Genomic DNA, 18,543 nt, shown 5'->3' with positions numbered 1-18,543 from the left:
CCGCGTACCTGCTCTACACACGACAGGCATGACCCTAATAGGTCACGCCCTGAAGTAGCCAACCCCAACCTACATTTTCCTCGGGCGTTTTATTTCTAACAAAACTCAGTGACCGCTTAATTATGTCGGGGATTAAACAGTTATTTTCATGCCATTTGCAATTGGTAGTTTAATGTATGCAATTGACAGTTACTGCATTGTTTTTCAGCAATTATGTATACTGTATGCTTATAATTGAGGAGGTAATGTAAATTATTTCCATTCTTCTTTGATTTTCTATCTTCTTCTGTTTCTTCTTCTATTTCTCTTTTACCAAACTTTTTTCCTTCATTATTGCTTCCTTCCCTGTTTCTATTGTTAAGATTTTAATTAAAAAAAAATGTTTCGATTGTTAAGAAAATTCAACTGGAATGTTAATTTCCGTGTTCTCAAAAGCTCGTGCTTGGGCCATGTACTAAAGGATAGTTAAACTCAGTTCAGAACTTCACGCCTAATTCCTCAAAGATTTGTTTCAGTATTAAATAACCCTGTCACCCTCTTTCGTCTCTCAAGTGGTCTGTTCCTTAGAGGTTCCCCTGCCAATGCTACATTTTCCTTTTATTTGCTCCTTCTCGATTCAGTCACACATAAATAATATTAAATTAAGATTCTTTAGAACACTAAAGTTCCCTTGACTGGAAACGTAGTCCTTCGGGTTAATCTCGTGAGAAGTACAGGCCATAGGAAAATGTGCGCTTACTTTTAACAGACTTTCAGAAGAATAATTAATGGTTTTACAACCATTAAAAAATAATCACTGTGTAACTAACAGATTTTGCTAAGCTTTAATATTCAAAATCGGTTTACGTTAAAGTGTATGAAGCCGTTTATTTTTGTGTCCAATTACTGTCCTAAATTATAAGCGCGTAAAGCCTTCTGTCTTCATTTAACCACTTCATAATATGCTTATAAAAATTTAATTGCAAAATCGTGTCACATATAAAAGCACATGCATGCTCTTATAGCAGAATATTTAATAAAACTTGTAAATGTGTATTATTTTAATTGATAAACAGTTAATATACGGGATACCAATTTTGAAATTAATCTGCAGAATACTGATTGAAAATTCATGTTTAACTGGATAAATCTCAAAATGGCACTCTTAACGATAATACCTGACACTAATAATGAAAACAGTTGGTGTTCGCGATGCGAATATTTGCACCCTAGGGGAAGTGCAGATTGAATGTGTGTAATGTTTAAGTTAGATTATTATTTAACAGGCACGGGAAAGCATGTGACGACGTCATGGAATCATAATACACACAATTTGAAATTAGTATTATTTAAACTTTGCCGATTTAAAATTATTCATCAAAACTAGGAGTAAGATTTTCAGAAGTTCCTTTAATAAATAAGTAATCTGGTAGAAGTTTCCCGACGTTTCAGAGGTACCTGCTGCCTCCTTAATTGTCGGCCTCATGAGAACCTCTGAAACGTTTACAAGATTCTACCAGTCTACACGGTCTTCTGGCCCCTAATATGTAGTTTGTATAGAGCCAGTAGTTCTATTTTGTAATTTTACTGATAGGTGAAATTTAATTTTTTTTAAGGAAATGAGATTTCTGTTTGGAAACGAAGTTACGAATTCTGTAAAATAATCTAATACATTACAACCGTGAACATAGGAAGTTAAAAAGCTTTGCAGTATCTCCAGTACAAAGTGCCAACAAAAAACAAATCGTATGTACCTACATACAAACGATGAAGGTTTTTTTTTTTTTAAATTCTGTGATGTCTCATACATTCGAAAATATAGCTACACGGACTGTTTTACAAAAGTTCTCTTTTGTCACATATGTTGACAGAGTGCTTACAAATCCAAGAGTGGACAGTAATGAAAGCTAGTGAGGTTTTTGCATATGCAAAAGAACACTTTTGCTAGTCAGACTGACAAGACGCCTTTCATGTTAGTTGAAAGAGGTCACACTGTCATCGCTTGATCGACTCCCAACACTTCATAAAATGCGAAAGCGTCACATAGGGTCGTCTCTTCCGGATTGAACTTCCATCTCCCGGTCAGAGAGACTGGTGTACGAAAGAGCGATGTGAAAATGTAGGAGAGGAAGGAATAGAAATAAGGACAGAAAACACAAACGGAGAGTAAGAAATATTAATATGGATTGGAATAAAATGTATATAGATATGCAACAAGGAAGAATGGAATTTAATTGAGGATCAAACGACGAAAATACAAGAGAGAGAGAGAGAGAGAGAGAGAGAGAGAGAGACAACAGAACTATGGAAAGGAAAAAAAAATCAGAAAAATAAATCAGGAAATATGGGATGAAATATTATCTGGATTGAACTGGCTCAAGTTTCAGTCCGGTGACTGGCCTTACTGTACATAATGATTTTTTTTTTACTTTTTAAAAACAGAATATCGGAACATTTATGACAGTAGCTGATTTGGCAGATCAGTTGGGAAGGTTTTTGATAAGTCAGAAATGAACCAGGCTGGAAACAATGCAGCTGTGACAAAGCCCTACAGCTGAATCGAAATTAGCATAAGATTGAAACAGTATCCTGCATGGCTCTTCCAGAAACCTGCGCGTTAAGATATATATGCTAAAAAGTTGCTTGAAGTTCGGATTCCTTTTTATCAGTTGTGGCGTTTATTCTGGACTGAAATCCGCCACTGTTGTGAGGGATAGCCAGTGACGTTGTTTGTGAGATTGTGAGGGGAAGAGTTGGGGCATGTTTCAACGCACGGTTCAGGCAGCAAAGGATAACTGTTATCTGACGTTCACATCTGATTTCGAAACTTTTGGTTGTGGGTGAGGCTATCTTTTAATTGGTTGGCGGGAGTCTCGTACACTGAGCATACGTATAAAGTGAACGCAAATTAAAGCCACGAAAGTATGTACGCTCGCCAGGAACACTCGGGGGATTTATAATAATAATAAAAAACAGGCCTTTTTCTGCATTCATGAACCTTTATTTTGCTTTGATGTTTTAGTTATTTTGTCTATGATTTGTTTTTCACCTTTTTTAATTTTTAAAATGCGTAATAGGTCGGAGTCATATTAAGAAACTGATAGTCGCTTAGCTACTCGAGTTATTTCCACCTTTCATGAGAAAATACTGGTTATTACCGTGATTACAAGAGCCCGCCACTGCTCTATATCTTGATCAGAATGAATTCCATATCTTAAGCAGGATGAATTCAGCAGACACCCTTACATTTTATTTATTTTACATCCATTTTAACATTAGCTTTTTATGTAGAAATGGGTCTTTCACTTTTTTCGACTCAGATTTTTTTTACATTCACGTCTCCACCATGCGAGCTTCTTGCCTCACCAATCTCACTTTCCTTGACGTAAATATCCTCATAATATTTCGCGAAGCTATTCTTACATTTTCTTTGGCGGCCTTTCAGTACATAAACCAAAAATTCCCTGGAATCTTGACTAAAAACAGAGCTGCGAATGCAGAGACAAACAGACAAATCGCTGTGCTCATAAGGCATTTTGCCTTTAACTCACCGGATCCTAAAATGCACATTTATTTGTCTAGAGAATTTCATTCTTATAATTTGAATTCCACTGTATGTTTCACTTTATTACGTCACGTGTTCTAACATTCGGTTTAAGTATATACTCAAAGATGTCCTAGAATAGAATCATTCATCAATGAATGGAATATTAAGATTTCCGTCTTCTGGGTTGTTGCGCTGTGTAGTCTGGTTGATGTTAACCAACGTTTCAGAGGTCATACTGCCTCCATCATCAGGGCGATTCTTAGTCTGAAGATTTCTGTCTTCTGGGTTGTTGCGCTGTGTAGTCTGGTCGATGTTTACCAACGTTTCAGAGGTCATACTGCCTCCGTCATCAGGGCGATTCTTAGTCTGAAGATTTCTGTCTTCTGGGTTGTTGCGCTGTGTAGTCTGGTCGATGTTTACCAACGTTTCAGAGGTCATACTGCCTCCATCATCAGGGCGATTCTTAGTCTGAAGATTTCTGTCTTCTGGGTTGTTGCGCTGTGTAGTCTGGTCGATGTTTACCAACGTTTCAGAGGTCATACTGCCTCCGTCATCAGAAGACGGAAATCTTCATACTCACCGCTGTGAGAACCTCAAGTCTTACAATGAAATATTAGCTTGTCTCGTAGAGCCAGAGATGATTCAGAATTCTGAACATGAGGGAGATTGTATATTATTTATCGTTATTCCTCCCTCACTTTAATTATTTTCTTATATTTTAGTCATCCATGTTATTGCTAGGTAGGTATATTTTCTTCCTACAGGCTTCGTTACTGCAGACTCTAAATATGGGTAATTATGCGTCGGTTTTGTACCAGTCATGAACTGGGGCCACTCTGATTGGTGGAAATTAAGAAAAAAGTAATTTTAAATTATTCGCAATTATATTCTGTTCAGCTACAAAGTGAGGTGTTTTAGAGAAAATATTTAACATTTCAGCAGTGTTCTTCCTAAACTGTTTGGCACACAGCTGCGAGTAAAATCGGGTTTTACACTTTGCCGATCAGTTGTTTTCCGTCTCTTCATAATACATCCTGTAAAATTCGCGTTACGATTTCAGATGATGCCCGTATGAATTATCTCAAAGAGAGAACCCAGAAGTGACTACGATGTCTCATTTACTTATCCGAATAATATAGTAATCGTAATATAATATAAATATCTGTTATAACGTCTTGATTAAATGGAATACTGGTGATTTGTTGACTCCATTAAGACATTTGCTACAGAATGCCTTACTAATTTACGAAAGAAATGACAAGAGTCTGCAGTTACCAAATTCAAGCAGTTTTATTTATCTTAATGTGCCGTCTCTTCTTTTTGTGGAGGAAATGTCCCTGATTACTTACATCACGAATGTTCTAAATTAACAAACGAGTTGCAGAAGTGGTCTTGCTGGATGATGAATTTCTTTGCATCATTTATAGGGTCAAGGTTTTTTGTGCGTGTGTGGAAAAAGTCAAACTCGGGACTCCAAAACGCGACAGATACTGGGGTTCCATTTTCCAAGTTTTACTACTTCGGTTTACCGTGCAATACAAAACCTTTAAGTCTCTCGACACAACTAGCAAAGTGACCTGACCCCATTTGACCTCAAACCAACAACTTTCTTTTTCTTGTTTTACCCTTTCCGCTTTTTTTTTCCTTATACGAGTAAAAGTTTTCTAATTATACTTAAGTTTTACTGGAAAAAAGATAAAAGCACAAAAGGTAGATGTTCACTCTGGATGTTTCCGACATCTTCACACTCACTTCGTTTATTTGTTTTCATTAATTTTCTGCAGCGGAAGTGAAATTAGAACAGAAAAGTCGAACCGGATTGCGTTACTTAACGATTTAAGTAATTTAATGACGTTTAATAGCTTTTACTGTGCTAAGGCGTAAAAAAATTCCTTTCTTTATTAGCCCGCTTAAAGAAGTTTCTAACAAAAGACTTTGTTTACTTAATCCAGTCGTTTTCGTCACATTTAAGTAGTGATTAAACTATTTAAAATGTTTATAGTGGAGATTCAATTATTTAATTTTTTTCTGACTTCTGAGAAGTAACCTGATATTTACCTCTCAAATATTCTTGAAGCAAAGTTTTGGCAAAACGTAATATAAACTTAAGAATAATGGTAGAATAGTAAATGCAACTGAAGAATCAAACAAGTTTGAGAGAACTGCGACCTAAGGAATGAAGACAAAAGTAAATACTAAACAAAAAAGGAGGCACTTTGAAGCATATTAAACTTCGGTACATTGCTTTGTACATCAGTTTCAGCAAGAACTAGGGTAAACACACAGCAGAAACAGATCAGAAGCAGCTCAGACGAGACTAGAAGGCTCCTACGGGCATGACCTGAGACAAGAGTTGAGGAACCTCTATATTAACACTGACATAAAGATGAAGAGATATGGTAGAGGTTTGTGATTATAAAAGGATACGAAGGAAATAAAAGAAAGTATAATTCTTTGATTCTGTTGAATATACTTGCGACATAGACGGCCCAGTAGGCAAATTATGCTGCGCGCATGCGTAACCTCCCTATTCACGCATGGAGAAACTTTGTTCTTCGTACTAAAATATTTCTCACAGGTCTCAGTTGCTTTCCACCGCTTCGCTGTTCGTGGTATCGTTTTTCATTTAATACTGGCTATTTTATAAATTAGAGTCTTATAAAGTATTACCAGTAAAGTTTACATCAAATTACATCCAACACGACTATTTCTTCTCTACTAGTGGTGCAGCACGTGTCTTCTCAGGCTGCGTACGTCACAGGGACTTACTTAGCTCTTGCATAGTGTAGCTTCTTAAGACATGGAAAGACGGTCATGAATTGTGACCCAGTCGGTAGAGCGGTGGACTTTAATTGGTTTCGTTATGCGGTAACTAAGTTCAACCCCAACCTCTGTCATTATCGATTGATTCAGTCATTCAAGAAGTCGCATTATTTACGCCTAAACTTTTGGGTATGAGGACAGAAGGCTACCCTACTGAATGCCGGGCCAATTGTATCTGGTATTTACGACGTTCGACTGCTATGTTACAGTGCAAACACGGTGTAAGGGAATTTTTGCTTGGATTATACATATTCTGTTTTACAATATGTATGTCAGTGGCATAAAACTGTAATATGCACACCGAAATACTAGTCAGTCGTATTGAAATGCCTATATATTCTCCGTACTCACAATATATATTAAATGCATTTATGAAATTGTAGTATTTACTGTGTTTTTCTCTATGCTGTTCATAATTTCAATTTAAATAGTCCCAAATGTTCATCCACTTCATTCACATTGCAATGTTAGTCACCACAAATGATATTACTTTGTGTTATTAACGTGTGTAATGGTATGAATATGCAGTGTTAGATTAATCACTAATAATAAAGAGTAGTATTTTGTTTGAAGTGTTTGTAACAACAGTATGACAATGTTTATTTGGGCGCATTACAGATGTAATGACCCATTTCTTGTATGTGGAACCTTTTCTATTCATTATATAAAGTGTCTATCAAATAAATGAGCAGAACCGCACAGTGTAAACACTGTTTAACCAATTGGTAAACATGTTTTTTTTACACCAGAGTCATTAATAGGAATTTTAACTCTTAAGTAGACAATGAATTTAAATTCCGGGTTCGGCATGTACGTATGTATGCAGCACACGTGTTGACACACTTAAGAAAGTAAAACGTCTGTTGTGTCCTTCAAAGTGCAGTGCTAATGAGAAAAACATCGTAAAATACCCAAGTGGTGAACGTAGTTTGTGAAAATGTCCACGGTGCAAGTTGGTGTAGGTGTTTCTTGCGATATGGAACTTTTACTCTACCCTAGGGCATGTTTACCGCAGATATAACCCCAAGGCTTATCTCTCCCAAAGATACTTCATCCTTGATTGAGCGGTCACTTGTCGGAAAATGTCCCTCCGACCCTCGGACATTTCCTTTGGGCTTTCCTTACATTAACAACTTCTGTTAATTGAAGTTAGGAACTTTCCACGGAAACATGGAATGGAAGTTAGCCCAGCTAGCTTGTCCGTCTCTGTCGTCATCGGATTGACTCCTCTTCGGGTATATCTTTTACATACATACAAAACCTCATATTAACTGGTGACTCCTAATTATTTTGATATTCATATGTAATGCAGGTTTCTCAAATATTTGTGACAGACCGGTAGTAGTTTAATCAGCAGGAGGGTTATTTACATTTTGAACCATATAAAAGGGTCCCTTGTCACTGCGGTTGAATGAGAAGTGACCTACAGCTGAGTTTTGGGTATGGGGCTAACAAGACGCCACTGTAAAAAATAATGTATCATGAAGTGTTAATAGGAATTGGCCTATTCTTTCAAACAACCTAGGCAAGAATTTTGATGATTATGAACATTTTATTTATCATTTTAGGAATTTATATAGCGTAAATGCTTTTGATTGCAGAGTAGACCTACGACGAATTTTAATGAAACGGGATGTGAGTGGAGGTGCTAAATGGAACTGTCTCAGAACTGTTTATGACAGTGGGCTTTTCTTTTGTGGTTTGAATGCTGATGCAGTGCGTGTTAGAATCTCTTAAAATTTTAACTATGAAGTGAAAGATGTATCTCTCTTAAATTCCAGCTCTATAAACAGTTTCATGACGTGGGATTAAATTTAATATTGGAAGTTTTCACTAAACTGTCTCTTAGTTTCACTTCAGTCCAGTTCGTATACATTACAGCTTAGTTCTTCTTTGGTTGTCGATTAATTTTTACAGTGGTTGGACCTAACATATCGGAAAAAGTTCCAAGTATAAATAGGTCTATGAATATTTTAACGAGACGGGCCTTGCATATTTTATTTTCTTTGAATATTTTATGTAGGCCTACTGTGAGCTGTGCCTCTGATACTGGGCCTTTATATATTTCTATTTTGTATGGGGAATCTGTTGACAGCATAGGCTTATATTATTCTACATTTGTAAATCTATTTAAATCATTGGTTTAAACACTGTTTAGTGTTAAATTTATTAGATTTCTGTAACAAGTTTCTGTACGTAATTTAATTTCACCTGAGATATTCGTGGCTTCTCATAACAGAAAAATTGTAATTATTGATAACACTGACGACCGAAAATATTGGAACTGGGGAATGCGGGTAAAACTAACCGTCTATTTCAGATCTGTTACTTCACTGAGATCAAAATATTATGAGGTTTAGGTACAAGAAGTTCCATGGTTTTCCACCCCTAAAGCACCCAAATGTTACTGGCATAAATTTATAATTTTGAAGCGCTGCAAACAAACGCCTGGGAGGTTTCGACACGTGTTAGGTAATTTAATATGTTGCAGATTTAGTTTTCTGCTTCCTTGAATAATCTCATCCCAATATTGCTTTCGACGTCAGTTGTGACGATGTAAGAATATCACTCATTGGCTGTCGTTCGTTCACTATGTGTACAGACGATGCTATAAAATGGCTTCTAGCGTCGGAAGTTAACTTAGCGTCCTTCACGTGATTCGTCTGTTTCTCATAGCATAACAACAGGCAGGTAGAAATCTGTGCATTTACATAACACGCTTAGGCTGGAATGTTTTATAGATATATAGGCCAGTTGCATGTGTGATATCCGATAAGTGAGGTTATAATTTAGCAAATTCTTTTGCTACAAAAACTGTACATATTATATCGTGCATCTAATAAACTGTAAGAAGTACTTTCTCTTTTAAAATCTGATAGTCGCTTAGCTACAAGTATTCTACGTCTTATATGAAACAAAAAGTCTCATAAACATGTTTTAAAGATCTAAGCAAGATGATTCAAATGCACATTCTCACCCCATACGTATGTAATATACATTTTAATATTATACGTCAATGTAACGTCCTGCTCGCTTTATCCCCGAGTAAAGAATCCCTTTTACCCACTGTATAGGAGGGGGCTGGCTGGACACCTTTGGCGGTGTTCTATTTGCCATCCATATTGGCCCTGAGAGTATTTTTTTCGGACACATTCTGGTATCTCAGATTCCTTGTTTGTCAGTATAAAAGCGGACCTGTTATTCTTGCTTGTTGGCAAGTTGAGAGAGACGTAGTTGGTATAGCAACACTGGCTACAGTTTCATTATAACTTTCGAAACGATGTATGGGGACTGACATTTCACCACCCAAAACCACCTTCCTTTCGCTGCCTGCCGTCCCGCCTAACTAACTCTTCTGTCCCGTATAATGCCGTATACATTAGCTGTTCTATAATGATACCGTACAGAACGCTCTCATGACGCCAACTCCCCGCATCCTCATAGAAGAACCACTGACATTTCACCGGATGCTTCTGCCTATTCTCCACTCTCCACCCGTCGTCTGTACGGCTTGCACACGCACGAATTGAGTCGATATTATGACGTTCAAGTCATTAGTTTATTAGGACGGTATAAAATGTTCGAGGCGAGCGAATATAAGCTGTCAGCTCTGACCGCCATAAAATATGTGTTTCTTTATAATAAATTCTTATTTTAAAATGTTATCACTATCAAACATCTATTCAAACGATATTTAACGACGTCGTATAAATTACTGAGGCTTAGTACATGGAATAATGTAAATAATATGTAAAATTTTTATTTTGAACTTTCTCAATCTCCCAAATTATAAAATTAAAAATTACGTTTCGGAAGCTGGAACAAGTCAAAGGCTACCTCATCTCAAGTCCAACATTTAGGGTTTCTGTCCGTCCCTCCCTTCTTTTTACCTGAAGACGGAAGCATTATCCAATTTCCGAAACGTTGTAGTATTATTATTTTCTAATTCGACGATGAAAAAATCTCAGAAAAACCAATTTTACGCATAATAACGCACAATCTTCAGAAACCTTTAGACTTTCAATAAGATTTGATCATGATTCTGTAAACGTTATTATTGTTAGTGTCGATACATTATTATAGTGTTATCGTGGACATCGTTGATCGTGTGAGGCGCGTTATTTAAGATATACACTACGTTTCGGGAAATACATTTGCCTCCGCCTTCATGTGGCTGGTTGTCGCCAATAATCTTAAATTAGAGCAATGCAATCGGTTAGTATGTTGAAGATGTGAGCCACGCGAACGCATCGTTTAAGTTAAACACACCTCAGACAATGACCAACATAATGTCGGTACACGCCAGTCGTCATGACCGGTCTTCGAGCCTAAGTTCGAACCTATGACCTTCCGGACATAGAGCAGGTTGACTCAACACTACACCGCTATATTTACTTATGAATGATATATCTAGGGGGTATCTGGTAAGGAATGGTAGTGGCCTGTTTTAAATTATTATCTCAGAATTTATCTTTAGACAGTAGTATGTTAGTGGATGAGTGTAAGTGAATAGTAACTAAATGTTAGGAAGGAGGCGGCCGTGTTATGATTAAAGTAATATAATGGAATTGGACTGGATGGAATAAGGGAACATGACGAAGATAGATGTTCCTGGTGACCTGGCCGAGATATGATCTGTATATCTTACTGGTACAAGTCACGATCATTCATTCCGGTCTGTTTATCCCCAGCAATATCAGTTTTTTGTGTTAACTTTCGTTCTGGCTGCAGAATAAGTTATGTATCCCAAATTATTAGCTGCTATTCTTTTTGTGCAATCAGCATCTTCACTAAAAATTAAGAAATCGATTGCAGGATTATTAATTTATTAGCATATTCTAATATTGAACGAAGTCAGGGCCCTAATTAAGGAAGAATTAAATATTTATAAATTTTTGCATGAGTTATGTATATTTTGAAGCAAAATACGTCTTTTTGCCAATTCAGTAAAATCTTCTCATAAAAATCAGGTTTTATGTAGTGGAGATTAACAGTATATTCACCTAGGCCACATAAACCTATGAAGCTGATAGTCTTAAAATCTGTAACAAATTTTAGCATTCTTAATCTAGTTCAGAACATGATAAAATGAAGTTCTCTGATGATGACCATTCACATTCATAAAAGCTGAGTCGTCTTAGCCAGCTAAATATTTATTACCTTTTTAAGGAAGACCCTAGACCTTGGTGTTGATGTCACTGAACTTCTGCGTCTGACTGAGCGGGCTAACTCAGTGGTAATACATCATTTGGCTCGAAACTCGATATAGTACATGTACTGAATTTACCTTACGATAAAGGTGACCGGACGTGAACTAACTTCTGTTTAGTACCGAAGTCCACAAAATACAGAGTTAAAGTTACACATCTCGTTGTAATTAGATAAATTTCAGAGGTAAGGCGTATAACTTATATAGTGGGGGGATATCATATTCACCTCTCCGCAAGGGAGCATTATTTTGGGGCTTCTAACGTAGTGAAGGAAGGGGCTACAACTTTCATTAATTCACGAGCAATAATTTTGAAGTAATTTGAACATTATTCATAATAATATTTTAGTCGACGCTGTTTAGATTGGTTTACGTTTTCAACCTCTTAGACTTTGCCATGAAATGGGATTATTGTTGTTGTGAATGACGAACCGGGAAGAATGTATGCACAAGGAAGTGGTTGTAGCTGATTTAAATGCATTGAAACAGAATAAAACTGTAGGGGCTGAAGCACACCACGAGAAATCTCAGTCGTGAAAGTTAATCTGCCGGCAGAGTTTTGAACCCGGGACTTCTGCTCGTTGAAATAGCTCATCTCTTTGTAGCTAACATAGTGTTGTTAAATAAACACTGAAACAAACTTAAAAGGACTATGTGGAACTTTATTTCCGTATTTCCGCTTGTACGAGCATAAGGTCAGTTATCTCTTCTTTTCAAAATTTATGAGGAAAGTAGACGCCATGTCAGCTTATAGCGGTTCTTTCTATCTGCAGGTTACTACATGTTGGTTTGGAAGAAGGGCATCGCGGTTCTGGCTGCTGGTCCCACGAAGGTGACGCCCGATAACAGAATCCGCTTGGTGGACGGATACAACCTGGAGATCAGTAATGTGCAGACACAGGACGCGGGTGACTACGCCTGTCAGATTGCAACTTTACAGCCCATAGAGATCATACACACTGTCGAAATACTCGGTAAGTACCATTTTCTAACCCAAATGAAGGGACTGTCCCTCCATTAAGGTAAAGAGTAATTGTGCTACATGAGGTTGTGGTACCACAAAGCGTCTGCCGGTAGACGGCTCTGCCACCTAGCTCTGCAGGTATTTAATAAGAGCGTGATTATACTGCGTGAGATTATTTTAGGACAGATTTCCACAAATAGGAGTGATGCGGTGAGTATAGCGTATGACCTGGTAGCGCTTACCAAAATTAAGCACGCGGATTCTGAAGTTGACCTTTGAGTACGCGTTAAGTCCCTGATTTTGATGCTAAGTATGTTGTGGGCTAAAAATTTTAAAACAGGGAATGTGAAGAATTTTGAGTTTTACACGGCGTTCTAAAGGCGAATGTGATATTCTGGGTTGTTGTACCTTGAAGAATTTTGGATATGTATCAACTTTTTGGAGAAATGTAGGTAGTACCTACAGCCCGGAAGATGGTAGGCAGACAGTCATGTTGCTACACGGCGAAACAATTGAACAGACAACCATTTGCATGGAAAATGTTTATTTTCAGATGTTTCTTAATTAACGGGCTTGTTCAGATCAGAAATAGACGGTGTCTAACGATATACCTCGTTCGTAGCACTGAAGTAGATAAATCGACTACCTTTTTTAATTTGTCTATGTTGTGATTAATATTATTAGTTCCACCCTACTGAAATAATTCACTGTACTGCGACATATGTTCAGAAGAGAGAAGAATGTTCTCCATTATTTACCAGTTTATTTGCTTGCTGTGCCAATCATTTGTCGTTACCAAGGCGACGTGTCTTTAAGCATGTATGAATACAGGGTATCAAAAATAGTGATTAGTGTGTTATGTGTCAAGGCAGTATTATCGCGTAGCACTGCGTGATCGACCACCGTTTGTTGGCTACAACGTAATCTCTGCTACCAGAACCAGATCTTGATTTATAACTTCTTCCCGTCTTTTCTGCTTCCTTTCCCCACCTCACCTCACCCCAACACGTAGTGGTCTTACTCAATTCAGTTAGCTTACCTCCCTTCCAGCCCTCTGGGCAAAGATACAGGTCCAAAGTATAGTTTATTTTAGACGGACAAATTTATAAATTTGTATCTTTATCAATATGTAACTTCTCTTTATTGCTGTTTATCTTCCTTTTCTATCATTTCTTGCATAGGTTCTATCTTTAGACTTTTTCCTTCATGTACTGTTATTAAAGTCGGGGTAGCTAAGTCATTACACTCTCTGACTGCGGCTTGGTGGAACGAAGCTCTGTTGTCGGCAGGGGACTTGCCTCGCGTTTAGACCGACTCTGGGTACCGTTAAATTGGTCCCCATGGTAAAGCGCGGTTGGGGCACGACGCACACCATTCACCCCATCTAGTGACAAGTTTAAGAACGAGTAGGAGCTGTATCGTCTCTCTCCCTAAGCGCCTCCATGGCTTGTAGCGGGGCAGCTTAATTTTACCATCTTTCTTTTTGATTATCGTCTCTTCTTTGTGCTTCTTTTTTTCCTTCGTAGTCGTGGTTCTAACCATTCCATTTGCTATTTAACAGAGTTGCTAATAGCTCCTGGCTATATAGCGTTGAATTATAAGGTGATTCGATGACCTGACACTGGTGTGGAACTGAGATAAACCGCGCAAAACCCTAGTTAAGATGGCCGATTTATGGTCCAAGATGATCGGTACAACCATTTATGGGTAACCGTTAGGACGTTGAAAAGCAATACTGTTCGTGGGAATTAAATTGCCATAACCATTTACAATTTTTTTTTACTGTCGTGGGTAGAGAGCAGACTCAAATAGTCTGGGTACTGTTTCAGAAAACACATATGAGCCCGGAAGTAAATTTACGCAACAGATAGACCAACGTCACGGTCGAATGTTTAACGCTACCGTTTCGTATTCTGGAGATTTTTGGGTTAAAATTTCTGGTCGAAATACTACTCTCCTGTGTTTTGTGGTTTTTCTCATTTCCTGCAGGAAAATTTAGAAATTCGAAATTAGATCACGACAGGTTCATTCTATTTTTTTTCCAACTAATTATTTTGCAGTCTTCCTACATTCTAAGGAAGAAACCAGAAAACAGCAGGGAACTGACAGTAACGTATTTATGAATTGTGTACATTAAATATGTATATTATCATATTTAATTATTCATTCCTATTATTTAATTACCCACAGCTTTGATGCCTGTCCTCGTTAGCAGGATCTGAAAATTTTCTGATCTTTGTTACAAATGTCATTGACCTCTGACCCTTTTTAACAACGAATACATCTTAGTGGCTCTTGGGTAGCTTGACAACAGATTGAAGTCATGAAACAATGGGGGCAGTGCTAATAAAATATGAACTTGTGTCATGCAACTGAACACTACTGAAGGGGAAGTGTTAATAACAGGTACGTGTAGGCATTGATTGAGAGGAGGAGGGATAATTCATAAATAGGGCAACCTCTACCAGGCATTGATTACAATAATTGAATGCTTTGCCGCGTGTGGGATTATAGCAAACAAATAGACTCTTACCGTAAATTATAGCTTGTTCATTAAGTCATGTAAAGACAGTTGATTATAGATCAAGTATATTACTTTGTTATGGTTTCGTATTGAATGTACATTATGGCAGATAACATAGGTAAACAATGACTATTGGCTGCAGGAATGTTACAAATAATATATCAGATGTTTGCATAATATTAAACTGCTCTGTTAGCTGGGTTTACCAAGTCATATTATGTTAAATTTCATGCTATAACTAACTAACTAACTAGATGGCTTACCGAACCCGAAGGTTCATCACCGAACTCATCAATGCCCTCCACCGGACCCTGTCCTGGGCCAACAAAATCCAGTCTCCTTAAACTCCTATCTCCCATAGATCCCCCCTGATATTATCCTCCCATCTACGTCTAGGTCTCCCCAGTGATCTCTTCCCCTCAGACTTCCCAACCAGTTTCTGGTGCACACCTCTTGGCCCATTCATGTGCGCTACATGCCCCGTCCATCTCATTCTTCTCGACTTAATCACCCTGACAATACTGGGGGAGGAGTACAGATTTTTAAGTTCGTCATTATGCAGTTTTCTCCAGACCCCATCGTCTTCCCTCTTAGGCCCAAATATCCTTCTCAAACACCTGCTAACTATGTTCCTTTTTCAGAGTAAGAGACCATGTTTCAGATGCATACAAAAACAACAGGAAAAATATCATACTATTGCCGTATTTTCTGCCCGCCCAATTCTTGGAAGTTGATGTAACACAGTTAAATAACCAATAGAGCTGCCAATGACTTCGATCGTTTGGATTATTATTGCAGTAACGAGGTACATTTAAGTGCAAACGTAATGTACTGGTAAAATTTGATGTACAAACTGTAGAGATTAAAATGCAGCTAAAGAACACTTGCGTACGGCAGCACAAAAATGTAATCAAAAACAGCTCCACCCCAATTGTAATAGGCTCTCCGAACGCCCCCCGTGACCTTCGCATCAAGGTCACTCTTGTTGCTACGCCGATGCTAACGCCAATTGAACACGGGGTATTTACGAGCAGAACGTGTGTTTATTCTCGAACATTTCTTTGCATCGAAGTCTTCTGCTTCTGAAGGTGACCAGTGCATATCCTGAGAAGGATATATGAGAAATGCGAATGTGTTAACTGGAGAGATTTGTTACAGGATAGGATTTTGTGAACACAGCAGTAAAATTTTGGGTCTTAAAAGCAGTGAATTTTTTTCACTGTAAGCTTATCAAAGCTATACCTTGTGTATGATTAAGAAAGTTGCGTAGGGTGTCCGTTGCATTATTAGCGATGGAAAGGGTTTGTTAGTTGGTTAAGAGAGTTAATAGTTAGTGCGTTACTAATTGGACATTTGTTTCCATAGTTGTTCATTGGGTAGTTTGTTAGCTACCAACTACAAGTAAACTTAAAATACATAATTCTCTTCATGGACTATGATCCAAAATTTCCGTAGAATGTTTTACTCAAAATGTATTCATTATTTCATCGGCTACTGTGCATAGGTCTAATTCGATATGAATGTGATCGCATGTTTTTTTTAAAAGTTTTGACTTACCGACTCTTGCAGTTTCATTTTGAACTTCGGAGATAAATGTAGATCATTTATGTGTCCATTCTGTAAGCGGCTCGGTAAGGTATTGTAAAAGGTAATGTAACAAAGAAAGAAAATTACTGCCATTATTTTAAAGTGTCTTTGTACAATATAGGGGTCCAGTATCACTTTTACCATCTATGGGAAAATATCTACAGCCACAAATGATATTAGTCTCATTAATGGTTTTTACAAGTCTAATGTATACAATTTGTCTTCTTTTAGATACATATTTAGTTGCAACTCGACACTTTCTTTGGTGATTTTTGGTAGTCTGTTAGCTTATTTTCGTGATTATAATTTTTTTTTAATTTCTGGTAAAATATTTTAGAGTACTGTAACGTTTCTACCCGTCTCGTCGCTATGACGAGGCGTATTCTTCTTCTTTGACAACGGAAGAAAATGATAGTCAATTTTATGACGTCAGTAACAGCTGACTTTGTTAGTATAGTATCTCTCGTTTTGATATTTACATGCATTAAGGCTGCAATGAGTAGCTTCTCACGTATTATTACACGTAATCAGAGAGGCTTAAAACTTCCCTCGTATTTTTTCTTGCCCTCTTCTTCCACATTGGAAGAATTTGCTTTGTACTCGCGTTCGATTTCCACTTGGTTTTTTTTTTGGTGTCATTTGTTATTCATGGCGTGAAGAGAACTTTGGGATGAGGGGGGTGAGACAGTTGGCCGAGATTCAAAACCGATTCCTTCTAAACGGGCGCAAGTAGAAAAGAAGGTGTGCTGTTCCTTGTAGCCTAAAGCCACAGGATTAGAGTCATATGGTAATTGTGTTCCGAGAAGAAAACACCTCATAGGAAAAGAGGGCAAGAATCCTTTCGCAGGGATTTCTAAGAACACGGTTGAAAATAGCATAAGACGCAAGGCGGTAGAAACGGACTATTGGGAGCGGGTAATTTGTTTGTTACGTATTTTAACAATAAACCCCTTGAGTAAGGGGTTGAACTTGTAAGAATATAAAAACTATGATAAGTTGACACGGATTAAATTATTGCCGACTGTATCGGGCCTTTGAAACACATGACGTCACTGCCTTTTGCATGGTCCTGACACACGACGAACGCACTGTAACAGTTGTTACTACACATTTTAGTCCTCTGAACAGTGAAATTCATTTAAATAGTATAAATATACTTCTTGTTTCATAGAAAATAAAATACATCGCCATCTTTTTAAAAAAAGGGCCATTTGATTATTGTTTTTGACTGAAGTAATAGCTGTTTATTCTGAGAATCGTATGAAACCCGTATATACACTGGGCGAAAATGGTTGTAAAAACCTCTACACGTTGGTACCGCGGTAGAAGTTAAATTGAAGACAGTGAAGTTTGTAAACGTTTTAACAGGACATTCTTTAGAACATGTAAACATCTAATATGTGCCTGGAGTCAGCAAAATGAATATATCGATATAAATAAAATGAAAGTTAGATAAATGAAGTTATAATATATCCATTTGATTTACCGGGCGAGCATTTTATACAAATTATATAATTTAACACAAAAAACGTTCAGTGAAGGCTGGCCAAAATTGTTTAACCATAATGCCATAAGACTTATAGTCGGTTGTTAGCTTGCCTGGTTTAAATTTCAGCCAGAATGTTGATTATTTATGGATTGTCTTAATCGTGTCTAGGCGAATACTAAGGTATTACCAAACAAGTTAGGAAATGTAGTCTGTGCAAAGCACGACAAACATTCGCCACGTTATCACCTTCAGCCTCTGTTAATGTTACGGGGACTTCGTAGTCGAGGATTCCCCACATGGCTGCATGATTGTGTGGGGTTTACCTACATGCGATGTCATTACCCAGTCACTTCATCGCCCAGAAAAGATTTCAGTTATTCCTGACCGTTACTGTTGTCCGTTTTTAACCAAACTTAGAATG

The 18,543-nt window shown here is 37.5% G+C and overlaps 1 protein-coding gene across 7 annotated transcripts in view; it reads left to right on the top strand.

Moving 5' to 3' along the window:
- Positions 1–18,543, top strand: part of LOC110835907 (limbic system-associated membrane protein) — an 893,271-nt gene that overhangs the window by 700,036 nt on the left and 174,692 nt on the right. For all 7 annotated transcript variants that reach the window (XM_087353891.1, XM_087353892.1, XM_087353890.1 and 4 more), the window contains one exon: positions 12,332–12,532. In XM_087353891.1, coding sequence (XP_087210017.1) covers positions 12,332–12,532 — 201 coding nt within the window. The remainder of the gene's footprint in view (positions 1–12,331; positions 12,533–18,543) is intronic.

The sequence above is a fragment of the Zootermopsis nevadensis genome, unplaced genomic scaffold, assembly GCF_977971745.1.
Source record: "Zootermopsis nevadensis isolate Lab colony 2312 unplaced genomic scaffold, Znev_1.0 Znev_ptg000022l, whole genome shotgun sequence".
Taxonomy (NCBI): domain Eukaryota; kingdom Metazoa; phylum Arthropoda; class Insecta; order Blattodea; family Termopsidae; genus Zootermopsis; species Zootermopsis nevadensis.
The sequence above is the reverse complement of the archived record's forward strand: the minus strand, read 5'-3'. Positions and strand labels throughout refer to the sequence as shown.